This window comes from Aspergillus fijiensis (assembly GCF_003184825.1).
Source record: "Aspergillus fijiensis CBS 313.89 unplaced genomic scaffold BO72scaffold_54, whole genome shotgun sequence".
Taxonomy (NCBI): domain Eukaryota; kingdom Fungi; phylum Ascomycota; class Eurotiomycetes; order Eurotiales; family Aspergillaceae; genus Aspergillus; species Aspergillus fijiensis.
In genome coordinates, this window is record NW_024469030.1 from 186,843 (window position 1) to 212,752 (window position 25,910).

Sequence of the window (25,910 nt, forward strand, 5' to 3'; positions counted from 1 at the left end):
GACACAGCTTGGTATAACTTAAGTCGGTTACTCCCCGCAGCACGGTGCTACTATATATATATCCACACTGTCTGATCACCACCACCACCACGAACAGGGAAACATACCACAAGGCTGAAATTACAATCAAACATATTTTCGAGCTCAGGATTCATGTACAAAGTCTCCATACCTCCAGTAGAACGTGTGTTGTGCTCCAATGGCCCGACAACAGTCACGGTGGAGATGCTTGCAAAACACGGGGTAAAAGAAACCTGCATTGGCCAAGGAGAAAAAGACGTGGGAGAATTGGGGTACATGAATTAGAACATTCTATGGCCGACCTACATACGAGCCTAGGCAAGAGTCACCCTACCGGGAGATACACTCTGCGAAGAAACAAGGCGAGACCAAAAGCAGAAGAAGAAAAAAAGGCCAACCAGATTTTTGAGTCTCTCTACACGCCACGCTTCGCCAGCGGAGTAAGGAAATGCCAGACAAACCCCGTGGACACGTTAACTGGGCATTTGAAATTCCATAATTTTGGGTTTTAAATTTCGCGTTGCTTCCCTATGCAAGTAGGCGAAAATGTATTCTTCGAACATTCCTTCACTACCCACCAAGGCGGACATTTCCAACCGCTTACTCCTCGACAATGTTACCCCGCTCCGACACGTACAGACCGTCAAGGAACTAGAAAGCCGCGAGTCAGGGAAGGATGTTCGGGGGACTGAGATAGGGCTAAAAGCCGGCTGCTCCAAACTCACCTTACGGATATCCTTGTTGCGGACTCTGCAGATCTGCTGGATGTCGGCAGCGCTCTGGGAGACACCCTCAAGGGAGTTACCGGAGAGCACGAGCTCATCCTTGACGTTGGTGGAGACGGCGATCTCAACACCGGGCTGGGCAGTCACACGGCGGACGTACTTCTCACCCAAGAAGTTACTAGAAAGGAATCCGTCAGTCGGAAGATTCCTTCAAAACGCATGCAGCGACAAGCGACGCAACATTGGCCCCCAGGGCCAGTTGGAACAACAATCTCCCATCTCAATCCAACCAGCCCAGTGACTCGCCGCAATGTCGCAAAAAGGTGATAGTGCCATACCGGATCTCAACTTCGACCTGGCCGGTCTCGGCGTTCTTCTCAAGGTTGACGTTGATGGGAAAGTGAGCGTAGACGTAACGCATCTTGTACTTGAAGCCCTTGGTGACACCGATGATCAAGTTGTTGATGAGGGTGCGGACGGTGCGGAGGGTGGCAATACCCTTGCGAGCACCGTGGTGCAGCTGGATGCTGATGACATTCTTCTCGGGGCGGCCGAAGGTGACGGCGATGTGAGAAAGGTCCTTAACGAGCTTGCCTGGAGAGCGGGAAAAGAAATCCCATGTTAGCGGCCGCTGGCAGTCGCACGACACGAACGGGCTCAGAAACATCCAAGCCAGCACTGCACTGTAGAAGGTCTGTCTGGTCCGAGCCCATCGTTGGGAATGTGCGTGTTTGTTGGTGGAGTGGTAAATTGCATACCTCGGGGTCCCTCGACGGTCACAACGCGAGAGCGAATGTGAACCTTCACTGTACGACGAAAATTGTATCAGTCCCAGTTCTCTCACACAAACACATAGAAATAGTCGCGCAAGTCCATGTCGCCTGATTCCCTTCCGCCGCGGAGAGACAGGCATTCTGATATATGCATTGGTTCCTCCTCTTGATTCTTCTTCATCCTCTCCTGCATTGACTGATTCGTAGTCGAGTCGGGTGGGCGCATCACTGTTCCTCTTTTCCCTTTCTATCCCTCAATGCATCATCCTCTCCATGCCTGCCCCTCCAGGGGTGTCCTTTCGTCTTCCCACTTCCCACCTCTTGCGAAACCAGCGGACTCTTTGCGAAACCAGCGAAGTCGAGCATTCAGGAGAATGCTCAGGAATAAATCGAATTTGCTCACCATTCTCGGGGACGGGCAGCGTTTCCTCGGAGTGAATGTACCGCATCTTGACTGCGTGGGCTGTGGTGTGTCCGAGGGGGGAATTGTCGATATCGTCGTGCGGTCGGTCGTCGAAAGGATCGAAATTCCTCAAGGCAGACCAGAGTCGACAGTGGTGGAGCGAAAATCACGGGTTGTGCGTCGCTTACGGCTCAATCTGGTTTAGGTCTTCCCGCCTAGGGTTGCCCACTTCGGGTTTAGTGCAATTGATCCCGCCCGGCAGAACAGCAACAATTGGAACTGGTCTGTGACTGCAGTGCTTATCCTTATCAGTAGGTAGTCAGCCTCACCGAATTCCAGTAATTCCTCAAGCTCAAACATTGAATTTGATGCATTGCAATTGTACTCGTAACTCGAATTTTGGTCCTTCAAATGGATGGAAGCTGTCAGTACAACTCTCGCTGTAGAACTGCTCTTGAACGTACACACTGGTACCAAGCTATCAAATTACGATTAATCATTTCCTGTTAATTATCACATGATCCCAATTATGTACGCAGAATGAAATGCATCAAAGTCCTGAAAGCTTTTCCGTCTGTGATCATGACCTGTCTGGCAGCAATAACCAATGCGAATGGTGAAACACACAATCCCAATGTATGCATACCGTAAATAGATCGAGTCCAGATGCCTGAATCAAATCGACAAATAGTTTTCCAGTCCGCCCAAAAATTCTAGTCGCTTGAGTCCTTGCGGTGGACTTCTTGGACCCACTTACCACCCAGGTCCCTCAAGGTTGATGTCAATTCGTCGCGCCCGTTGAGGGCCGTCACGTCGTCACCACCCCCAATACTCTTGCCATTGACCAACACGTTAGGGACAGTCCGACGACCTGTAGTCTCGGCCAACACGGCCTGCAACATCCGACCATGGGGATGCTGATCCAATTCCACGACGAAAGGCGCAGGGGTGATGGAGTAGTGATCCAGTAGAATGGACTTAGCTTTGGCGCTGTAGGGGCAGTACGATTTAGAGAAGATGATGACTGCGTTGAAAAACAAAAGACATAACACATTAGTAATCCATCTCCTGCGCATATCAGAGGGCAAAAGGGGGAAACGACATACTCGGCGCCCGTTTCAGGATATCATTCAACTCGGCCACTGCATGCGCATGCGCTTCCGCCTCGGCGTCGTCCTCTGCCCCGGCCTGCTGCGGCTTAGACTCCTGCTGCTTTGGTTGTTCTTGCTGTTGCTGTTGCTGCGGCTGCTGCGACTGCTGCTTCTCCTCCAGCTCCTCCTTCTCATCCTCCTCCGGTTTCTTCGACACGGTCATCTTAGTCCGTCCCGCGATCGGGATCTCTTCCAGGTGGTCTGCCGGGTTGGCCTTGGGGATCGCCGGTGCGATCTTATCATCGACCATGGGATGCTTCAAATCTTCCTTGATGGGGTTGCGATTCGGGGCGGGGATGTTGGCTGCTGCGGCCTGGGCTTCCTTGGCCTGCTTTTGGGCATTGATGGCCGCCACGGTGGAGCGATAGAATTGCTGATTCTGGACACTCCGGGCGTCGCTCTAGAGGCGCGCGTCGCGTTAGTCAACTTCGCTATCTTAAGAGGCAATTGCGACCACGAAGGGGAAGGGAAATTATACCGAGTAGTACCAGGTCACGCCGAGGATCACCAGCACGGCAATGACCAAAAGTCTCATGCGCCGTTGAGAGAACATCTTGAGGCGGATTGTGAGAGGGTAAATCGGCAGGGGAATCTGACAGCGATGCGATTGATAATCACGGGGGGAAGATATGTTCAGCTGTGGGGAGAATGCTTGCTGTCGAGTCAACGAGCTACTGTGCGCATCAGTGCCGGGATGGTTTAACAGTCGATGTGTCGAGCCGACCAGTCATAGATGCAGCTCCAAGACCAACAATGGCTGGACATTAGGCGAGAGCGAGAGGTTAGAGATTCCTGAAGAAAATGGTGCAAGATTGGAAACAGGTGGCAAAGCCAATACTAATAGACAATGCTATCAGTGAGAGATCTAAAAATACGCGCGACCGAATGACCTGAAATGTCAAGAGGTTTCCCCTAGTGTAAGGGGGGAAAAGGTCCCATAAGGAGTGGGGAAGAGTCGAGGCAACTGGCAAAGACAAACTCCGGCCTCGCCGGCGCGGCGCTCGGACGGGAGCCTCCGAGCCTACTCTTACTTCCAGCAAAGCACGGAGCAAGTATTGTTTCTTCATGGCGAGTCCCCTCAATTCTAACCTGAATTATGCTGAATTATGCTGAATTATGAATTATATTATGAAATATTCATGCTATGCTATATCCGGGGTATGTAGCTGGTATCATAGTGAAAACCATAAAAGAAAACATTCAATCAAAGCGTTACGTGGTGTCTTTCTTGAGACAACAACATGTGAGGGCATGTAGGTAGATGCACATAACTCACGGGTGCAGATCAGAACAAATATAGATCTGGACTGACATGGTAAGATAAGGTCGCTTCGTCATCCCGCATACCCTGCAGCGGTTCGACTGAGCAATTGACGGGTATTGTGGTGGTGATGATCCTCGTCCAAAAAGCGCAACGTTTCTCTTCCGTTTGACCGATCTTCGCTGACTTCTCTTTTGTCGCGTGATTTGTGATAGGGATCATAGCGAAGATCCAGGAAGTTGGTAAGGACCCAAGCCATCATCATGCTTGAACTGCGATGCCTGAGCGCGGCCCAATAGTCCCTTTACGCTTGCCTTGGACCACAACCATCCAATCCTCCCACTCCTTGGCAATTTCCATCAGCACATTGCCCATCACCGTAGCTGAGGCCATCAATCCGTGCCCTTCACCTTCAAGCACACGCACTTCGCAGCGTCGCATAGTCTTCCCCAGCCATCTGACATTGTCGACAGGAACGCGAGTGTCTCGGCTACCATGGTGGATCACCACATTCCGAGTGATATCCACATAGCGGAATCCAATAGGTTGACGACGTTCCAAGCACACCAGTAAATCTACCGCCGGGTTTGCGTTGGTCGTCGCTAATTCCCAGATCCTGTGGGTGAGCCGATTATCGTAATCCACCTGCCGCTCACGATCTTGAGATGCAGCAAGTGCGGCCTGGTTCGATAGATGTTTGTCAATGGGATGGCCTGCTCCTACGACTATGGGCGTAGGCTTCTTATTCTCAAGGCCTTTCAGACCGCCTTGCTGGTGAACCTTCCCTGGAAGCTGTTGGGGCTTGCTGAACTCGATAACAGCGGAGCTTAAGATGTCTCTCTGTAGCGCTTTGCGCTTGGCTCGCCGGGGTGACCTGGGGAGACTGGAGGTGAGACTCGCACTTGCTGCGCTCATGAAGCTGGAGTTCGCGACCTTAAGGATCGATGTCGGGAGCGCTCGGAGAATGCGTTGGGTGTAAGGGACGGCATTGGTCGGAACTGGAGCCTTCAATGAGCCAAAGCTGGATAACTGTGAAGGAGGGATCCACGGAGCTAGCAGATGAATTCTTCCTCGAATATGCTGTGGAATTCTCAAAGCCGTAGCTAGCGCATAAATAGCTCCAGCGGAGTGTGCCATGATCGAGAACTTTGTTACTCTAAGATGATTACATACTATCGCAACATCATCTAATCCATGTCAGTCGGCCCTTCTCGTAGTAAAGAGAACGCTCACGGCGTGATCGGTACATAGCACTCACCAGGCCAACTAAGAGGGGTTGCCGGTTCGTTGATGTAGGGTGCGCTTTCACCGACTCCAGGACGATCTAAGGTGACCAGACGAAGCTTGAGAGACCTTGCCAGCTCGTCATAAAAGGCCATCAGATATCTCGTCAACCCCATGCCGAGGCAGCAAAGAACCACATGACCATTAGGGTCTCCAACCTCTGAAAATGCTATAGAGCGGCCTGACGTGGGGTGAATGACCCTCTGGGTCAGCTTAGCGGCCGTCACATAGTCTTGAACTGCAAGGTCGATGGAGTCAGCGCTGGACGGGCGCTCTTCTACGGCGGTATAAGCAGTAGGGGAACTCGCGCTCGATAGAGATCGAGTATGACGGAAGGGAGACGGTGAGTCGGCCACATGCCTGTGCGTCATTTTCTCAGATGGGTCATATTTGTCGAACGAATGGATGGATGTAGTGGTTGATCTAGAGGTGAATGGGGGACTGATTGAGGTTGCAGAGCGGCTTTTGCCCGTTAAGACTGCTGGAGCTGGAGCGCTCTCGTCAAAGCTGAAGCGAGATATATGCCCCGCTTGCTGTAAATCGGTAGTTCCACCAAGTCCCGCAGATGCCAACGGCTGCGCATCTTTGGCAATGGGCTCTTTAGGTGAGTTCAGCGAGGCGTCATCTAATTCTAGCTCGGTCTTGATCTTCTGTTGCTGGTCCTTCAACTCTTGGATTCTCTTCGTCACCTGATCCGAATCACTGCCCACCCCCGAAACGGCACTGTCCACTTTCATCTCTCTGCTACTGGTAGATGAATACCGGCTATGGCGAGTAGAAGATCTTCGGTGCTTGGAGCTCAAAGAGAAACTATGTCGCAAGGATGATTCGCGGGTAGGGATAACGCGCCCGCTCCCAATGCCACCTGGAGTATTGGGCGTACTTTCTTGGTTGCCCTGCAATGAGTTGCGTTCCTTGCTGGGAGGTCTGCTTAATGAAGAATCGGTAGTGGTCTCAGTTGGGGATCGGAGTGGCGGAGCACGTCCTTCTTCAACCACGTCGGCCATGGAATGGAGAGAGCGTACACTAGCCCTATTGCGCGGTGTAGTTTGACGAAGCCCGTCGTTGAAGCTGTTCGTTTTGCGCAGTCGATCCAGCTGCCGCTCTTTCTCGCTGGGAAACTCTCGCGAAACTCGCTTTAAGATGCTGACTTGGCGTTTGAGGCTTTTCTTGGATCCGGACGAGGCGACACTACTCGCAGTTAAAAGCCGTGGACCTGGCTCAGCGGTGATTGTACCAAAAGCGGAATCTTCATAGGCGGCCTTGGACGAAGTGAAGGAGCCCCTTGATGTCGGTCTCCCTGGAGACAAGGGCGAATCGAGGGCAGCTTTGTGTTTGGGGGGTGGCGGCGCGCGGGCCATGCGAATGATCGGAGCAACTGCTGCATCATCTGGATGCAGAAAGGGACCCTGTGACGTCTCCACGGGCGGCTGAAACGCCCCGAGACTCAACCCGAGTTCATGCGCGCTGACCGGGCGTTGGTCCGGAATGTGATGTTTCTCGGGGGCGAAAAAGACGGGCGAGTCGGGATCGGTCTTGGTGTCAATGCGCGGAACGTTGTCAAAGTGCGTCTGAAGAGGTATCGAGATGGTCGACAGAGACGAGATCAGAGAAGAGATGACTTCGGGGGAAGCAGGGTCAAAAGCTGGGGGAGGACTCGCAGCGAGTGCGCGCGACGGAATTGACTTGCGACGCATGTCGAGCAAAGCCGAGGGTAGGAAAGGGGCATCATCAACTTGGGATGTCGGAGAATGTTCCGTGCGATCCATGGCGGACATTGACAGGGACAGGGAATCTTGCCTGTCCAACAGCAAGTTTCGGCCCCAGCTAGCCAGAGACAGACAGAAGACAATCACCGACGATATATGCGGTCGAAGGTAGTACGCGCTTGCATGATCCAGTAAGATGGCAGGATAACGTCTGCAAAGCTTGATCGCTTAACGGTCAAAATCAATAGACCGCGGGCGCTTGACGCATGTGCCAGTCACCATGCAGGCAGGCCCCGGGGAGGGGAGGGGGAGTGGGAGTGGGAGTGGGAGGGGAAGTAAGAAGGGCAGTGGAGGATCCAGGGCGGTCCTATCGCTGCCCTTGCGGTATGCAAGCCCAGCGGCCCCCTTGCCGAATGTTTATTGTCTAGAAGGTCGATCTAGACAACCAATGACTTTCGTTGTAGCACAGTTCAGCGGGGACGACAGGGAGAAGTCAAGAAAAGTCGTTGTATGTAGTTGCGTAGGGGGACTTTTTTTTGGCGGATAAGAACTATCGAAATTAGACAATAAAGTGAGGGGGAAAAGAAAAAGAGAACGGAAATAGAAAAAGGGGAAAGGATCGAATAACTAGTTGGTAGAAGAAAGAAGGGACCCAAGGAACGATTGTAGCTCCATAAAAAGGGTACTTAAGCCCGAAACTGGGAAGATAAACAACAAGAAGCCTCAAGCCTGCTGTCCCTGCAATGGAAACGAAAGGGAATGTGTTGTATCGAAATAATCTGAAGGAGGTAGCGAAGTAGAGAAGAGCAACGCAGAGCAACGCAGAGCGCACGCAATCTAATCTACTGATGGTCTGAGAAAAAGGGTAGAAGGAAATGAGTTATGTTTATGCTTAAGATAGGAAGGAGGGAGAGAGGGTATGATGGAACGATGGAACGACTCCGGTGGAGAACAATAATATACAGCAGTTGTTCCACTGATCACTTTTCTTTTCACTTAGGATGAGACTTGCATCATTTAGACTAAGTTATCCAGCAGTTTCCTCTCCACTGTATGTGCGGGCGTGCTTTATATGCACTGTAGATAGCATAAAAGACCCCCTCAAAAAAAAAAAGTCCGCTCCCCCTCCCCCTCCGTCCAGGATGGCAAATATGGAAAAATTATAGGTATCTACCAGGCTAAGCTAGGGAAAGGGAAGGAAAAGGAAGACGAGCAGAAGACCAAGCAAAAGCAATCATCAATGGACTGCGGGTCTCCCGCGGACAATGGGTGGAAGGGAAGGAAGGGAGAATCCACTCCTTCGATCTCACTGGGTTCTTTTCCTTTGCCTTCCTCCGCACTGTTCGCAGATCCAAATTTTCTACCCGTATCAAACTCATACCTTCAGGGGTACAGTCCCTGTGGTTCTAACTCTCTCTCAGTCGCGGAAGGAGATCAGTCTCTCTTTCGACAGTGTCGATGAAGCGCCCAATCTCCGCAAGAGTAATTCCTCGAGTCTGAAACCACAAGGTCGTGTTCAGCACTCATTGTCGTCCAGCCCGGTCTAAGGCAAACGGGATCCATCTTTCTCGGTAAGAATCTCTAAACGCGGAAACATAGAGATGGAGATTGTGTATGAGGTCCCCACCGAACCGTCACAGGGTTGAGCACGAAATGAGGGTCGGCTGTTCTCGATTCGCACTCTCGGAATCTGCGAATTTAACTACGCTCGTGTTGGACCCGAGGCAAGGATGATGATTCTGGCCGCCACTCCTTGAAGCTGGATGATTACTCCCCATGCATTCCTTCGTGATGCATTCAATAATGCAATTGTGGGAGAATCAGATAAGCTAGGAGCTTCATACACAAGAGCGTTGGGGCTGTAGAAATTATGCATATCGAGTGGATGTACGGAGTAGGATCGTCATCATTGATTGCCGATGATACCATGCCCAAAGGCTGGGAGTTCCACGCGACGAGATCACCGCGGATAGTTTTGTATTGTCAGTAAGGGGATACTTGGACAACATGGCGAACTACTGGTATAATCATATGACGTAGGAGATGTTGAATCAGTGTCACGGATATCAATCTTGCTTCATCAGTAGTTGATCCTCAAAATTAGTGTCAGAAATATGAGACGTGTGTACAATACCTGCCAGAGCGATAAAATATATATCATTACCGATCAGCCCCCGTGTGCAAGGTACGAGCATACGTCACACTTGAGACCTTCGAAAAAAATCATCTACCAGACGTAAGATGTCTGGTCGGACCAGACCCAGCTGGAACTTACGGACCCTCTTTTTGGCCATCCGGGCCTGCTATGGCTGCAAGACTTCGAGGCACAGTAAGTGTGTCTAGTGTGTGGTGGAGGTGGTGGTGGTGAAAGTGTTGCTGCGATAGTGTTGTTGTTATCTTGCGGCGGGAGGACCAAAAGCGAGCTTGGCATATTTCGGGGGTGGAAACTCATCTGTCCGCAATTCCTCTCTGACGTGCAGGAGCTTATTCGGGTGGAAGCCCACAACATTGGATCTAGTCTACAGTTCTTCTTTCTATCATATTCGATTCTCCGCTTCTTACACTGTTCTCTTGCTTGGTCACCCCCCCGCGTGACCTTGAACTTCCATTCCATTCCCAATCAGATATGCGGTGACCGGCGGTACAGCGAAAGAGCACCTGTCCGCAATGGACGCCTACCCCGAAGACTACGTCACCCACAACCTGCCCTTTATATTGCTCTCCGGTCTTGAGTCGGGATCCGAGGAGAAGTCAGAAGATACTCGAACGGACTATCCTTTTCTGCATGAAAAAGGTGCGAGAATAGAGTCGGATCTTCCTTCGTTAAGTGGTTCGGTCGCCGAGGAATTGCGACGTGTACTACTCGACGAAGATGCATCGCGTTTGGCAGGGAGTCCCCGAGAGGAGGGAAATTTAGACTCAGCAAGAGCCCAGTACAAGATCAAGAGTATTGGACGGGTGAGCCATTGCAGTACGGCGCTCCCAGCCGTGCCCCTCCCTCCCCGCGTCATCTCCTTGTCTCTCGTCAAGAACTGTCAAACAGACTGCGCGGAAAGCTGCAACTACCACGCAACTATGCCCCTGGTTCACGACCCATCGGCCCATCGCCATGTGCAAAAACTTGGTTAGGCTGATATCCATCTAGTCCTATAGATTACCTCCGCGCAAAGCTGATCCCCCGCCTGTGTCTCCTCCGCCGAGCCCCGGAGCCAGTCAAGAAAATGATGTACCGCGCGGAACATCGTTTATACTTCACTCGCCGATCTCACCTTTGACTCCCGCTTCACCTACTTTCCCTGACGGTCTGCTTACGCCTCTGTGGGTCACCAAACACCAAGGGCTTGTCCCTGCGGCGGTCATCAACTTCTTTCCGTTTTGCGCGGATCTTAATATGAGCTCCCTGCGCGACAACCAACTCCGAATCGAGATAAATGAATTGAAGAGGCAATGGCAATCCTCCGGCTACAAAACGCGCTTCTTAGTTGTTCTACTGTCCGAAGATAGCGAGGACAGTCTGCACAGGGATGCCGAAGATCGGGTAGCGAGCATTCGGAGAGCAACCAATCTGGATCAGAAATCACTTTTCCTGCTCCCGTCAGATGCCACGCCTTTGGAACTGAAAGAGTTTGCCGTGTCTCTGTTATCCCATCTTCAGCCATCTGTGATAGAATATTATCGAGATCTGTCTAAACACGCCAGGAGAAAGCGCAATCGAGGAACGATCCCTCCCCCAACGGCACCACCAACAAGCGGCACGTCTCAGACCTTATCGAGTCAAGGATGGAATGTAAGGTACGAATTCAAATTGGGAATCTTCGCGGAATTCCGTCGGGAAATTGATGCAGCACTGAGAAACTATGAGAGCGCGTACGAGACTCTATTCGGCCAAGAAGTGTTTGAATCTATCGCTGGCTGGAATCCTCGATTCAATGATGCACGTTTGCTTGGGGATGCGCTCGCTATACGCATCATACGCTGCCTTTTGTGGACGGGCCAGACTACCCTTGCGGTGCGCGCATGGGGCAATCACCGAAGACGCTCACACGACATCCTGAATCGCCGTGGCAAAGGAACAAAAAATTATGGATGGGAAGCTTGGGAGGCTCGATGGTCTATGGTCATGGCGCAGCTCATACGCCAGGCCAGTATCCCTCAATTTACCTCTGTTGGTATTCCGCAGGATCAATTTCAGCAGCAATATTCGATTTTTGTCCCACTTAACTCTACTAATTCCACATTGGACGCTGAAGTGCCGTGGGAACAGCTTCATCATGAGGGCTACTGGTTGTATCGAGCAGCCAAGCATGCTAATTATCGGCGCATCATGGCCGAGCAGATTCCCGAGGAAGATCGAATGCCGCCCGGACAGTCTCCTGCTTCCCAGATAGCGAATAAGTCTTACATGTATGACACATATTTGGTACCTGAACCGCATGTTGAAGCACCTAAGTCGGGAACAAGCGGCTTCGATCACTCTGCGTGGAGACTAGATGCGCTAAAACCAGCATTGGAAGAATTTGCTAAGCGTGATCAGCTACGAAAGACGGAAAGCATCACCTTGGAGATAGCAGAAGAATATATGCGCGTGGGCTCATGGCAAAAAGCCTATTCGATTCTCAAGCCGTTGTGGCCAACCTTGACATGGCGACGCACAGGTTGGTGGCAGCTCATGCAAAAAGCCGGCTGGGCTTTGAGAGAAAGTGCCTCGCACGTGAATGACGCCGAATTGATGTTGCGGATCGACTGGGAGCTGCTTAACAAAGGTAAAGAATTCCCTAAACTAGATCACATGGTTAAAATTAGCTCTCGGGCTCGCTATCCTCTAGTTTATGCTCACCTTCTGATTATCTACTAGCTTTCACATCCCGGCCTGAATGGCACTACGATATACATAGAAGCCTAGAAGATATTCCCCTGACGAAACCAAAGCCATCGGTTGCTCTGCTTGCAGAGGATATTGTCTCATGCGGTAAGATGCAGCTTCAAGATTGCGCGATCTATTGTGCTAAGATTTACCCACCAGTGACGGCGTCGTTCGTTTTCCAAAAGGCAGAAGGCAATGTTGGCGAGCCATTGAAAGGACAACTTGTTGTGACATCGTGCGCTCACGCATCCTCAGCGCCCATCAGATTATCTGAGGTCAAAGTTGCTTTCGAAGGTTGCCTGCGTCCAATCAAGCTCCAGTCAACCAACGAGGAAGTCGATACCGTGACGCAGTGCACAATATCGGCGCTTTCACTGCGTGATCCAAGTGTTTCGGCAGACCAATCGTCTATCCTGTCACCTACCAGTGGCCTGACGGCGTTGACTGGCCTCGCAGACCTAACTATTACTCCATCGCAAACAAGGGTGTATGAGTTGACATGCATCCCCAGAGAGGCGGGAGAATCGCGCGTGGCTTCAATCACACTAGTAATCGACGAGGAGAAGTTTGACCTTGCAGTTGCTATTACTGACATAAACCCAACTGAATCATTTTGGTGGCAGACTACCTCGAAAGGTCCTACCCGCCGTCGCGTCGGCAAAGGTCGGGATCCTGGCCGGTGCAAGATACTTCCAAAACCGCCGAAGATACGGATATCCGTGCTGAACATGCGCGATACATACTACACAAATGAGGAAATAATTCTCAAGATTGACCTCCACAATGAAGAAGATGAGGCTGCAGAAGTCTCGGCGGAAACGAGACTCTTTGGTCACCCAGACTCCAAAGCCAAAATCCGCTGGCTAGATGAGACGACATCCTCCGACACGCCGAGCTCTGGTCAGAGTACACCAATTGAAGGGGTATCGCATTTCATCAAACGGCCAATAGGCCTGATGGAAAGCTCGAGTCACCAAGAGTTGGCAATCGTCCTAACCGACACCAATGATGCCTCGAATTATGATCTCGACATATCTACTGTTTACAACCTCGTGTCTGATGTCCAGACACCCATTATCGCAACAACGCGGGTCAATTTGTCCATAATTCGACCATTCGAAGCTAATTATGAATTTCTCCCCCGGCTCCATCCCGAGCCCTGGCCGGACTTCTTTACTGTTGATGATCACCTGCTCCCCAGTGGAGAGGTTTCGACCCCGGGGGGCCTCCAGCAGCGATGGTGCCTGAATTCCAAGGTCGTCTCTTTTGCCTTGGAGCCTCTCGTCATTGAGAAAATGTCGGTTGTGATGCTGGGACTCGGTGGGGCTTCGACCTGTCATATCGGCTCGGAGGAGATTGTTAGCCCCGAAGCTGTAGAGATTCAGCCCGAAGAACTTAAAGAGTCCAATTTCACTCTTGACATCCAGAAAGAGATTCTCGGCGACCGACGACCCACTTCCCTGAATTTGGCGCTTGAGATACACTGGAGGCGTAGCGCAGCCGAAGATGATGGTTCCAACCCGGCTACTACCACTTCGACCCTTGCTATCCCTCGATTCATGATTCCGACCGGGGAGCCTCGAGTGCTGGCCTCAGCGAGGCCTTCAAGTGCTCTTTCCGGCCTGATTCACCTGGAATACACCTTGGAGAATCCGTCGATGCACTTCCTCACTTTCAACCTGACCATGGAGGCCAGCGAACACTTCGCCTTCAGCGGACCGAAGACGATAGTGGTCCAGTTGGTGCCCTTGAGCAGACAGACAGTTCGATATAACCTATTGGCATCAAAGCGAGGATTATGGATCCAGCCGCAGCTTGTTGTCGTCGATACATACTTCAACAAGACTCTTCGAGTTCTACCGACGGAAGATATGCGGACGGACAAGAAAGGCATTTTGGTCTGGGTAGATGCTGACGACTAGGTCCAGCTATGCAATTGATCTATGTGAATTGATATATGAGGTAGCTAGATAAAGATTGATATTCAGGTTAGCTCAGCGGAGATTTGTGTGCAGTACGTCCAGGATGATTCATTTCGGACACAGTGCGGAATGTGCCAGGTGCATAAATCCGATATGATGAAGTGAGGAAGATGAGGAAGATGAGGAAGATGACGATGACTCTGTAAGAAACAGCCATGCACGTGATCCCAGCCCTTATCACGCATTACCCGCAATGGACTAGTGGCGGCGATCGGAGCGACGCCCGCAGCTCCCCATTCCGTTAAGCGGAGAGCGAGTGAGCAAGTGAGCGACTCTCTCTCTCTCTCTCTCTCTCTCTCGCTCTCGGAAGAGCTGCGCAGATTCCCTCTTCCCACTTCGCTCTTACAACCTCCCCATCTTCTCACGCTCGCTCCTTAATCTCCGGCTACTAATCGGTCATTTGTCATTTATTTTCCGCCTCTCTCAGAAATCTTTCCCACCAACACCATCGTTATTCCAGACCCCATTTGCTTCCCCTCCTCCTGCTCGTGCGGCTGCTTGGTAGTGCGACTGCTATCTGTTCGCTCCAATCGCAGCCATGACCCAGCAGGCTTTAATCCTCGACACGATCCTTGGCATGAAAAGGGCCTTGCACAAGGAAAATGATTGTATGTCTACGCCTTCCAGGTCTCGGTCTTTTTGTCGTTGACAATCTGGCTAACCGTCCTCCCCTCTCGCTGTGGTAGATTCCGGTCCTGACGATCCTATCACCCAACCGACAAACCGAGGCAACAAGCTTCGGGCAAACGCGAAATTCGTTCGAGAGGGAGCACTAGGATATATCCATCCGGAGGATCTTTACAAGCAGGTGAGTCGTTCTTCACTGCGTCTCCTCTCTCTCGATCATCGTGCGTCGAATGATCGTGAGCGATGGAAGGCAGGATGGATACGGAGAGAGCGCGAGCAAGCAGGCTGATCATCGCTGGGCCTGGACTTTATAGAAAATCGAACATGGAGGGTTCACGCGCTACATCCTCCAGCGAAATCCGGTGCGCTACGATTCCGAAGGTGATGAGCTCGACGACGACGACGAAGATTCTGAGGCAGATGCCGCGGCAGCGGAAGAGAATCCATTCTCTGAGATCGCGCTCGAAAGTGAGAGACTTCACCCACCCTGCCTACACCGACCGTGCGAGAGAACTTGAGTGGCTAATCGTTTCACGTCGTTTGTTCTCAGATTTTATGTGCCCGTTGAAGCATCCTTCTGAACTCCCTACGCATCCTTCCATGTCGCATGCCTATACCTCGAAAGCAATGTTGCATATGACCCAAGCAATTGAAGCCAAACTTCGCCAGGAAAGAGCATTGTTATGGCGGGCGAGAAATCTGCACAGGCAGTTTTTGGGCGATAGTTCTTGGATGGCGTGCGGTATGGTTGAGACGTCGGCGGATCGCTGGATCTTTGAGCCCCGAGTGGCTAGCACTACACATAGTCCGTCTTTGAATCAGAGCGGACCGAATGGCACAACTGTATCACTACCGACAAGCAAACCTACAACGGAAACGGATGGCACACAGGGATCCTCGTCGGTCACCGAGGCATCACAGCCGTCTCATGCCGCTCAGAATGAGACCTCGCAGTCTCAGCCTGCTGCTGACGAAGACGTGGAGATGACCGATGCCCAAGATCTCCGCACGAACCAGGTGCATCATCTCCCAAAGCTCGACCAGACTAGGGAACCTAAATCGGAGGAAGTCGACACGCCCGTGGGCGACCTGCCCCATCACTCAGAAACAACCAAGCAAGAAACACAAGTCAATGGCAGTCACTTTGCGAACAGCACTAAGATAGTTGAAGATCAGCTGCCTGATTCCGATCGCACTCTTCACCGGGAAGGGAAGGCAGACTCGAACAGCAATGGTACCGCCGGTGTTACACAGCCAGACCCCGAACATCGACCCGATGCTGCGGGCGACGATACGGATAAGGACGCAGAGATGCAGGATGATGGAATATCGCCGGAGCCTCCTCGACGCATGACAACACGTGCGCAGACCAACGCTGCCAATCCTCATCAGGACGACGAATCGGGGCCTCTCTCCCCTGCCCCATCCGACGACACTCTGGGCAGCCTACCCACACCCCACCCACTGTTCCTCATTCCCGAATCTGTCCGACCCGACCCCAATTTCGGCCTACCCCCCAACGAAGCCGAAGACACCCGCCGACTGCTATGGTCCTATGTTCAAAAGCAAGAGGAGACCGTCCGCGGCTTTGAGCACATGCTGGACTGCCTCCTCCGCGCCTGCCGCATGAAGGAAGACGTACTTGAATGGTGCAAAGCCGAAGGCCACGTCGGCGAATTGAGCGACGGCGAAGACTGGTACGACCGTGAGAAATGGGGTCTGGCCGAAGGAGAGGACCTCAAGAAGGGCGCGGACGAGGACGAGATCGAACCTGTCGAAGAAAGTCGGACATCGAACAAGAGAGGCAGAGGTCGACGAGCTTAGCCTTTTTCCTCGTCTATTCGCTCTCTTCTCTCTCACGGCCGACCTCTTCTTTTTCACCCATTTACGAATGCAGGCATCGATTCTTATATTAACATCATCATAGAGAACCCATAGCGCGGAGTTGGCGGCGTTTAAACTTTTTGAGGGACTGATATATCCATGACATGATAATGGACTGAATGATGACCAACCTTTTTCTTCATGTTCCAATTCTCTGCAAGGTTTGCATGTAGCGCACAAGCACACTGCATACACACACTACATACATACATATACTTGATACCCACCCCCCAATCCACTTACCCTCCTATCATTTATCAAACTCTTATCTATCATCACTTCGGAACGTACGGGCACGTGTCATTTCGTACTCAATGGTCCCGATCTATACAATCAATAACCATGAGATCTAAATCGAAGCTCGGAAAAAGAAAATACAATAAAAGAATGAAACAATTTTTTTATCGCCCGGGTTTTAGTGTAACTCTTCCAGCCTCCGCTTGGTCTCTTACTTTCGGCTCGTATGGCGTCGTCCGACGCCGTCGTTTTTTGCATATTATGTTTTTCTGTTGTATGTATGTCATTTGAGGGTCGAGGAATGGTAGTCATGTATCGTTGAGGAATACTGTGGGTTAGGAGGGTGCAGTTTCCATTCCCTCTGCTGGAAGGACTGCCCGGTGAGGTTGTCCTAGGGTGGGTTTATCTGGTGAGGGAGGCAGTGGTAGGCAGGTTGATGGTGGGTGTGTAGTTGTACCGAATTGATGCGAGAGCGAGAAGGGGATAGTGAGTGTTGAAGACGCCCTACAGCTCCCTTTCATTGGCGCGTTGGGGGAAAAGAAAGAGAGCTGCATCGCGTTCCGCATTGGATGATGTATGTCAGTGCCAGGAAAGCCCGCGGTGGGAGGGATACCACCCCCTTCCTCTGACAGAACATCGGATATCGAAGTGCCTGTTAAGGTACTGACTGAAGTTACAGGTTCTTCTTGCCGCCTTGCTTGCCCTTGGCACGCTCGCGCTCGCGCTTGGCGTAGATTTCGGCAGTGAAGGGACTACATGAGGATGGTTTGTGGTTAGTTGCGTGATTAATTGCGCAGGACCAGTTTGTAAGGAATATCTCTCCAAATCAAGAAATCGCATATGGGCTGAGAGTGTTCGCGTGGGACAGTGAGGAGGGAGCCTGGGGTTCGTCGCGTTTGGGATGTTCGAGTATAGGCTGGCTGATAGTTCGTGTGGTATTGAGGTCCCCAGAGCATGATGCGTGAGGAAAACATGTGGGGGAAGGGGGTGGGTTCGGAGAGAACAGTTGGATGAAAGGGAAATACTTACTCCTCCCATTGGAGAGCGAACCAGTAGAGAATAAAGACTTCGGCGGTCAGGAAGAGGCCCGCGACTTTACCTCTGTACAGGGCTACACCCAAGAAGTTGAGGGTGCTTCCCCAGTACATCGGCGAGCCGGTGACGTTGAAGGGAAACCCAGTGACGGGAGCATCCATGAGGATTCCGAAATAGTCTCCTAAGTAGGTGCCGGTCACACCGAGCGCCCACATGCTGGATAAGACGAGGACCGAGCCGACGGAGAAGAGCAGCCCGCCGAGGACGGGTTGGTGCACTGGGGCATAATAAGGCTGGTCTGCCAGGGCCGTTTGGTAGACGTGGTCGCGTAGGATTCCAATGCCGAAAATGGTGACGGCGAGGAAGTAGCAGCCGTAGTAGGGATTACCACCGAAGATACGAGTCAGGAAGTGATTGCGATATTCTACAAGACGAGACGAGAATGAGTTTCAGTCATTCTGAAAGGTCGCATGAAGAGTCGTAGATCTGTGCGAAATCTTGCCAGGCTGGCAGGCAGACCTGATTGCTTGGGCAAGAAGTGTGGGGGACTAACCAGCACGTGCAACAATGCTGGATTTGAGATATAGGTCAGTCCAATCGAGAGAAAGGTTAGGAGAGAGAAGTTCTCATCATCAGTACTTACTTCCAAAAGATGGGGTTGAAGGCAATGGACAACGCAGCCCCTACACAAAGAGTGGAGTTGAGAATCACATGCGGGGAAGAACCGGGGAAGAACTCATTGTCAACATACATTGCAGGGATGGTTGAGACAAGTCGACAAAGTTGGATAGGGAAGCCATATTGCAGAAGAAGATGAAACGTAAGACACGGAATGTCGGCTTCGAGAAGAAACAGAAGAGTGAAGAGGAAAGGAAGTGAGAGAAAGAGGGAGAGGGCGAGAGAACTTAGAAGTGAAAGAGGGCGAGGAACAGGAAAGACCCAAAGAGATGCGGTGGTGGAGAAGAAAGAATCCCAAAACGGCATGACGTCGTTTACTGCTGGCACCTCTAAGTTACTTCTAGGCTCCGAGGCCCCAACGCTTTTTGGTCTGCATTTGATGCCGTATGTGTACATCCTAACTCTCAGAAATTCTTCTCTGTGACGAACCACTGCAATCTAGCCTGTACCAATCCATATGCACTTTCTATGCTTCAAGTGAACTATGCCTCGTACTGTGACCAATGCTTACTCCAGCTAGTTAGTTAGTTATGCCCTGTTGTTGACAATACTCCCAATGTAGTATAGCCAGTATTAAACCTGGTACAGTATTGTAACATGTTCTACCAGGGAAGCCCCGGACTCCGGATCAACCGAACTTCCTCACCGCCTGCATCTTATCATCCCATCGTTCCATGCATTATCTCATCGTGGTCACCTTAACTTGATTATCTCGACCATATCATATCATAATATCCCCCTAATATCATTCCACTCAGGGGAAGCTAGTTGAATCACAAAAAATCATTGAAATTAAGCAACATGTCAACTTCTACGTCTCCGTCTTGTTCTTGCCGTGCTTAACCCGGCATGGCAGTACGACTGATCCGGGGACAATGGCCCTCAAGCGTCAAGAGTACATCCTGCTGGCCATCGGTGCTTTCATAGCTTGGGGTTTGGTCACCCAGTGGCTGCCTGTGCTCAGATACCTTGTTCATGCACTGGTGCTAGGTGTCTTGCTCACTTCAATCACCCTACTTCTTCTTGTTTGTCTTACGACGCGACCTACAGCCGATGCAGCTTCCCCCGCCCTAAACAAGCGCCCCGTCGCCTTCCTCACCCGCCGCCATTGGGACCAAGAAGCGCGAGGTGTCCGGAAACGTTCAATCTACAAACCCCACTCGCTCTACCCTCAGTCATTTGTGGTCTCAGAGGGCATTGATGAAGTTCTAACTCTAGTCACGCGCGATTTTGTCGCATCATGGTATCAACATATTAGCCCGAACCCCGCCTTCGTGAACGAGGTCGACCAAGTGATCCGAACCGCCATTGAAAACCTGCGCGAACGATTGTTAGCAGAGGATTTAGTCTCGCTTCTCGTCTCTCGCATATTCCCCATACTCACAACCCACCTGAAGGAGTTTGATGTCGCGGAGCGATTGGTGCGGGGAAGAAATCTTACTCGGAATGTTACCGAGTCGGACGAGCTGGATCTGGCCATAGCGAGCAAGTATCGGGAGGGCAACATACACCCGGCAGCTAGAGTTTCCTTGTCCGACCAGAAGCTCGTCGAGCAAGAATACCTCCGCAAAATCACCGTGGGGTTGTTGCCAAAACTGTTTCCGGCGTCGGTACTCAATAGCCGCATTGTGTCCGTCATAGCCCGAGAAATCCTCGCATGCGCCGTACTATATCCTATAATTGCGGCCCTTTCAGACCCAGACACTTGGAACCAGTTGGTGGAGGCTTACGGGCGTACTGCCATACAGGACCGAAAGACGGTCCGAAAGCTGCGGGCGGCACTAGATGAACACGCCTCACCAGCACCAAGATCGAAGCGCGGGAGCCAATTTCCACGTCTAGGTCCTCATGATTCAGAAAGAGCCTTTGAGAGATTGGTGCGAGCGATCCGGCGTTGCGACAACATTTCCGATGCTAGACGGTTCAGAGCCCTCATTGTAAGCCAGCTGAAGCGCGAATCTATGGTAGAAGGACAAGATGCGACCTATTTACAAAGGCTGGAAACGGCCAAGAGGGTTCTGGATCAAAAAGTAACGAAGCTTTCCACGCCTGCAGGGAGCCGTGTGTCACACGCCTCGGCGGCAGCATCCCACTTCCGGCGCAAGAACTCCGCCCCTCGGGAGGCATCGTTGGTCGACGTGATGCATGATGCCTCAGGACTCTCTTATTTCATGGAGTTTATGGACCGTCAAAAGCTGATGTCTCTGGTGCAGTTCTGGATCGTCGTTGATGGGTTCCGCAATCCGCTGGAAGATGATTTTGGAGACGAGGACTCTCCAACCTCAACATCGTGGACTTCCACAGACCAGAATGATATGGCATTGATCAGCCAGCGTTACCTGAACAAACCTGAGTTGAAAGTGCCGGAAGAATCCCGTCGAGCAGTGAAAGCGTTCCTGAACGCAGGCAAGCGAGCCACTGCGGACCAGTACCGTAAAGCACGGACTGTAATTCTGACGACTCAGTCTGCGGTACTCGAGGAGCTCCAGAGCACCTACTATCCTAAATTCAAGAAGTCCGATCTCTACTACAAATATCTTGCGTCAGATGAAGTTTCACAATCTGCGTCTCATGTGCCTCCAAAATCCCCCAGCACCGCCGACCTTCCCGAGAGACGACCGCTTCCTCCGCTGATGACCCGTACCTCCTCACAACCAAGCGCCAAACCCAAAGATCTGAGACGTGCAGCTGTGTCCTCAAGCGATGTACGAAGTATGGGCAAGAAGCTTGATGACGATGACTCTTCAAGACGTTCATTTGATTCTGAAAGGTCAGGTCCCTTGTTCGACGACGACTACGACACTGATCCCCTTGCCATGTCGATTCAGAGTCTTGGACAGGACTCGCAGAATGGCGACAATGAAGCGAATCAGAATCAGGTAATCGAGACGATGGAAGCTGCCTTGAATGATATTATCACAAATCAGCCCGGAAACAGTAGGTTGGAAGATTTGAAGAGCGGACAGTCATCCCCAACGCGCCTCTCAGCCGGTGATCTGTTCCCGCGCTCTCCGCGCAGCTCGGCCGAGTATGCTCGCGCGGAGAATCGGCTAGATGAGCGGGCAAAACCGAGCATTGCCTCGCTTGGACTCATCGATCGATCTTCGCGGCATGGTGTCTTTGACGATGATCTTTTCGCTGACCAGCAGAAGTTCATCGAAGATGAATATGAAGAACCTCTGGGGTCAGACAAAGACCCGGCTGATGAAGTTCATGAAGCTGCGCCCGGAGACTTAGGGTTGACGGAAGCCATTGAGGCGCTCACAACCGAGATTGAGAAGCTGGGATCGCAAGAGTCCGTGGTCGACACTCTCACTCGGAAAGCCGAGCTCACAAACAACACCGCAGAATTGAGGATTCTGCGCAAATCGAAGGCGAGTATCCAGCGTGAGATTCACCGGAAAGAGATGCAACGGCAACAGTACATCATTCAAGAGAGCGATAACAGCTTGTACGGCCGCTCAACGGTCCGGATCAAATCCATCGTAGTAGGGAAGGAGGAGGATGGTCGAGAATTCGCCATGTGTAAGTCCAAATCATACGGTCTTTTCATAGATGTCGAGACATCGAACAACGAACTGACCGACCCCAAGACGTCATCGAAGTGCAACGAAACGCCGGGGAGCAAATGCCAGCGGCATCCTGGGCGGTTGCGCGTCGCTATAGCGAATTCCATGAACTTCACACCAAACTACGCATGAGATACCCGTCCGTGAGGCATCTGGACTTTCCACGCCGCCGGGTGGTTCTGAAGCTCCAGAAGGAATTCCTTCAGAAGAGACGCTTAGCCCTCGAACAATACCTGCAGAAACTGCTCCTTCTCCCTGAAGTCTGCCGCAGCCGAGACCTGCGAGCATTCCTGTCCCAGCGAGCAATCACGCAACGCAACGAGACGCAGAGCTCCCGTGACGGTGAGACCAAAGACCTGGTAACCCGGATCTACAATTCCGTCGCCGACGGCATGGACGACTTCCTCGGCAATTTCGGCGTGCTCGACCAACTCTCCACGGCCGGACAAAACCTCATCTCCGCCGCCACCAACACCAATCCCAACGGCAACCTCAACACCACAAACACAACCGGCACTGTCCCCCTCTCCCCCGAGGACGCCGTCACCGCGGCCGAGGCCGAGGCCGAGCTCAACGCCTTCGAGGACCGCGACCTCGAGCCCTTCATCAAACCCATCTGCGATCTTTTCCTCGAAACCTTCGAACTCAACAAGGGCAACAACTGGCTGCGCGGGCGCGCCGTCGTCGTTGTCCTCCACCAGCTCCTGGGCGGCACCATCGAGCGCAAGGTCCGCGACGGGGCCCGTTCCCTCGTGCAGGACGACTCCCTCCTCCGGTATTTGGCCCTGGCCAAGGACACCATGTGGCCCGGCGGGACCCTGCGCCAGAGCAAAGTCCGCACCCCACCCGAACGCCTCCGCAGCCGCACCGAGGCCAGCCTTGTGCTGGCAACCTTGATCCCCGACCTGGCGGGCAACGTCGTCGGGCGGGCCAACGCGCAAGCTGCGGCCCGGCGCATCTTCGCTACCTTGAACAACCCACGGTTGAATGCACACCTGGTGTTCACGATCTTGGACGAGATCGTGCTGGTGTTGTTTGGGGGTGGGGGTAGTGGTAGTGGGGGTCCTCTTGACAGCATCGGACGCGGACGTTAGACCCACTCACTCTCCATAACTTAATGTCTCCACACTTAATGCATTGACGATGACTCGGACTGTGTTTGCTGTTGTATACTTATCATGCCCCCCACGCTGTCTTTCTGTTTCCCACCCTCCCCTTCTAATCACTCTACCGCTCTAGTTGCATTTGGGTTTAGCGGGCGCTTGGCTTGATGCATTGTCGGGCCATCTGAGGCTTTTCTCTTCTTTCCTCTCTATTGTCGTCTGCTTCCCCGTTATTGCAAATAAGCATGTTTCTTTTCTTCCGTTGTTGGTGGTTCTCTGCCTGCATCTAATACTAATACCTGTGGTTCGCACGGAATGCAATGCATGGTTATGGTCACGGGTTAGATGGATCAATTGTTTCGTTCGTTGGCGGAAGGCATCAAGGTAAATCCCGCTTTGCATCGGTATGCATAATGACCGACGGAAAGTAGAGGTACATAGAAGGTACTGTAGTTGAGGGAGTACGTACTCGTAGCAGTAGCAAGCTGAAGGTGGATACCGCGTTGTGGACTAGCGCGGAACGCTACGGCACTAGCCTGAATCTTAGCGATCGCGAGTACTTCGATAGTTACAACCACAACAGGAACCACAACTACACTACGAAATACGTGTCACGGTGGGTGATTAGCTTACGTCTTTCGCGAGAAACCCAAGCGGCTGGTTCGGTCTGGTATGGCAGTGGAGTGAAATGTGTGATTGTAAACGATGGGAAACTTGCGGATCGAGATGGATTGCACAGTACAGTAAGTTACCACCGTCCATTTCGACCCCCAGTTAATCAGTCAACTGTAAGTTGGTGGGGGTTCACTTTCCTCAGCCTTGTAACACCACGTCGGTGACCCCATGAGAGCCGAGACGCGTCTTTGACGATCGACCATAACGAAAGTGGCCACAAGATTGCACCTTGACAAAAAGAGAGAGTATCTGGAAACACGCGAAGATAGAGAGGGTTTCAAATTACAAAGGATTAGATAGCGTCTCCGTCTTGCCCCCGATTTAACTATCGATGCCTTTTGCCTTTCCCCATGTCCCCTACAACAGATAAGGGGTAGTACACAAGAGAAAAGTCAATCGGACAACAAGGAGAGGAGGGGTTAAGACAGGAGGTCATGGTAGTTCGTTACGAGAGGGTTGTGGGGAAACGGCTTCACGCATCAATCAAGCCTGGGGAGGAAGCCCTCTATGCGTCTTCGTTCTTCTTCTTCTTGGACTTCTTGCTGCTGGGCTGGGCGGGGGGACCCTGCTTGGTCTGGTGGACAATGAGGCGTGTCCAGCACTCATCCTTGTCCCACTCGAAACCTTTGAGGTAGGGATCGGTCAATACGTCGTCAGACTGCGTGTGGGTTAGTTGAGTGAGTGGATAAGGGCTGAGGACCGACGTACCTGTTTCTTGAATTGCTTGTAGATTGCGTCCAGCGCATCCTTTATCGTGACGCCCTTCATGTTGCGGGCCGTGACCTCCAGGCCCAAGGGGAAGTGCAGGTCGATCTTCTTGACCGGGGGGTTGACGAGGTAGAGTTTGAGGATGTCCTTGTCTTCGACGGTGGATGGGGAGGTGTTGAGCTTCCTGTTCGTTGACAGTGGTGAAAGGTTAGATGGAGTGGGACATGGCTTGCTTGATCTTGATGGAGGCGTGGTGATAGAACGCTTACCATCCCGTGCGTTGTGTCTCGATGGGCAGGGTCAATTCGATCTTCTTCTCCTCTGTTCGGATGGTTAGTGAGTGAGTGGGTTGGGCAGGTGAGGTTGAGAGAATGAGATACGCACCGAGTTCCTTGATGTTGTAGACGCCTTCCGCGGTGGAGGAGTGACGTCTGTGCTTGGTGTCCTTGGGTTCCTTGGTGTCCTTGGTGACCTGGACTGGTTTCTCGTCTTTGGCCGTTATCGTCAGGCCAGCGATGGCGGAGTCGACCCTGGTGAGTTCTTCCGACATGGTGGACGAGGGTATGAGTCTGGAATCACTGGCTGGTGATATGAAGAGTCGTTTGGTTAGTGATGTCGATGACGATGATGGAAGATGGGACAGAAGGAGGGTGGTTCAGATGGATGAGAATGGACTACGACTCCGAGAGCTTTAAGCTACAGAGGGGAGAGAGGATCAAGTAAGAGGAACGAGGGACAGATGGCATGGAATGAAGTCAAAGGAAATATCAGGACCAGGGTCAGGGTCGAAAGCTTACCGAACAGTGAATTGGGTGGAAGTAGCAGATGGGAGGGGATGGCAGTGGATGAGAGATGGAGAGAGAGAGTTCCAATGGATGAAGTAGGAAGAGAAGAAGAAGGAGAATGGAAGAGGCGAGGGGGAAGTCCAGGAACTTTAAGAAGAGTTGGATGGAGCGGAGGAAGAGAAGAGAGTGGAGGGTGGGCAGGTGACCGGCACTGGTTCAACCACTCCCCAGTTGGCATCAAAGCATGAAACCCCCGGGTTCCATGTCTATTGCTCCCATTGCTCCCATCAACGGGTCATCTACTGATGCGTATACTTTAGTATACCTACAATGTATAGTGTACGGTATGGTATACGCATTGTAGGTAAACATAGACCCTACCTAGACCCTACCTATACATTACAGACACTACACCATCAAAGTCATATCCATCAAA

The 25,910-nt window shown here is 51.9% G+C and overlaps 9 protein-coding genes across 9 annotated transcripts; 4 read left to right on the forward strand and 5 right to left on the reverse strand.

The window, feature by feature from the left end:
• Positions 1-164: 164 nt before the first annotated feature.
• BO72DRAFT_451254 (60S ribosomal protein uL6) lies at positions 165-1,981 on the reverse strand. Its single transcript, XM_040945446.1, has 5 exons — positions 1,923-1,981; positions 1,505-1,552; positions 1,085-1,340; positions 747-924; positions 165-672 (listed from the first exon to the last, which is right to left on the reverse strand). The coding sequence occupies exons 1-5, from the start codon at positions 1,966-1,968 to the stop codon at positions 622-624; spliced, it is 579 nt and encodes a 192-aa protein (XP_040797939.1). The 5' UTR covers positions 1,969-1,981; the 3' UTR covers positions 165-621.
• Positions 1,982-2,346: 365 nt separating this feature from the next.
• On the reverse strand, positions 2,347-3,995 carry BO72DRAFT_436470 (glutaredoxin). Its single transcript, XM_040943324.1, has 3 exons — positions 3,552-3,995; positions 3,029-3,473; positions 2,347-2,946 (listed from the first exon to the last, which is right to left on the reverse strand). The coding sequence occupies exons 1-3, from the start codon at positions 3,624-3,626 to the stop codon at positions 2,636-2,638; spliced, it is 831 nt and encodes a 276-aa protein (XP_040797940.1). The 5' UTR covers positions 3,627-3,995; the 3' UTR covers positions 2,347-2,635.
• Positions 3,996-4,380: 385 nt separating this feature from the next.
• Positions 4,381-7,501, reverse strand: BO72DRAFT_222686 (alpha/beta-hydrolase). The gene is made up of 2 exons (XM_040939781.1): positions 5,593-7,501; positions 4,381-5,521 (listed from the first exon to the last, which is right to left on the reverse strand). Exons 1-2 carry the CDS (start codon positions 7,394-7,396, stop codon positions 4,596-4,598), a joined length of 2,730 nt encoding a protein of 909 aa, XP_040797941.1. The 5' UTR covers positions 7,397-7,501; the 3' UTR covers positions 4,381-4,595.
• Positions 7,502-9,792: 2,291 nt separating this feature from the next.
• Positions 9,793-14,266, forward strand: BO72DRAFT_530657 (uncharacterized protein). Its single transcript, XM_040950310.1, has 4 exons — positions 9,793-10,411; positions 10,473-12,090; positions 12,183-12,296; positions 12,351-14,266. Exons 1-4 carry the CDS (start codon positions 9,995-9,997, stop codon positions 14,111-14,113), a joined length of 3,912 nt encoding a protein of 1,303 aa, XP_040797942.1. The 5' UTR covers positions 9,793-9,994; the 3' UTR covers positions 14,114-14,266.
• A 214-nt stretch (positions 14,267-14,480) lies between these two features.
• BO72DRAFT_411571 (uncharacterized protein) lies at positions 14,481-17,073 on the forward strand. Its single transcript, XM_040942463.1, has 4 exons — positions 14,481-14,781; positions 14,860-14,981; positions 15,115-15,268; positions 15,351-17,073. Exons 1-4 carry the CDS (start codon positions 14,712-14,714, stop codon positions 16,622-16,624), a joined length of 1,620 nt encoding a protein of 539 aa, XP_040797943.1. The 5' UTR covers positions 14,481-14,711; the 3' UTR covers positions 16,625-17,073.
• BO72DRAFT_222764 (uncharacterized protein) lies at positions 16,726-17,356 on the forward strand. Its single transcript, XM_040939782.1, has one exon. The coding sequence runs from the start codon at positions 16,826-16,828 to the stop codon at positions 17,210-17,212; it is 387 nt and encodes a 128-aa protein (XP_040797944.1). The 5' UTR covers positions 16,726-16,825; the 3' UTR covers positions 17,213-17,356.
• A 238-nt stretch (positions 17,357-17,594) lies between these two features.
• On the reverse strand, positions 17,595-18,756 carry BO72DRAFT_461744 (bifunctional phosphatidyl-N-methylethanolamine N-methyltransferase/phosphatidyl-N-dimethylethanolamine N-methyltransferase; the record flags this gene model as incomplete). The annotated part of the gene is made up of 5 exons (XM_040946534.1): positions 17,595-17,673; positions 17,951-18,380; positions 18,510-18,526; positions 18,600-18,639; positions 18,708-18,756. The coding sequence occupies 5 exons, from the start codon at positions 18,754-18,756 to the stop codon at positions 17,595-17,597; spliced, it is 615 nt and encodes a 204-aa protein (XP_040797945.1).
• A 575-nt stretch (positions 18,757-19,331) lies between these two features.
• On the forward strand, positions 19,332-23,297 carry rgsC (putative intermediate filament protein (Mdm1); the record flags this gene model as incomplete). The annotated part of the gene is made up of 2 exons (XM_040950311.1): positions 19,332-22,159; positions 22,228-23,297. Exons 1-2 carry the CDS (start codon positions 19,510-19,512, stop codon positions 23,295-23,297), a joined length of 3,720 nt encoding a protein of 1,239 aa, XP_040797946.1. The 5' UTR covers positions 19,332-19,509.
• Positions 23,298-24,486: 1,189 nt separating this feature from the next.
• On the reverse strand, positions 24,487-25,239 carry BO72DRAFT_385874 (uncharacterized protein; the record flags this gene model as incomplete). Its single annotated transcript, XM_040941604.1, has 4 exons — positions 24,487-24,639; positions 24,690-24,873; positions 24,959-25,010; positions 25,074-25,239. 4 exons carry the CDS (start codon positions 25,237-25,239, stop codon positions 24,487-24,489), a joined length of 555 nt encoding a protein of 184 aa, XP_040797947.1.
• Between the last annotated feature and the right edge of the window lie 671 nt (positions 25,240-25,910).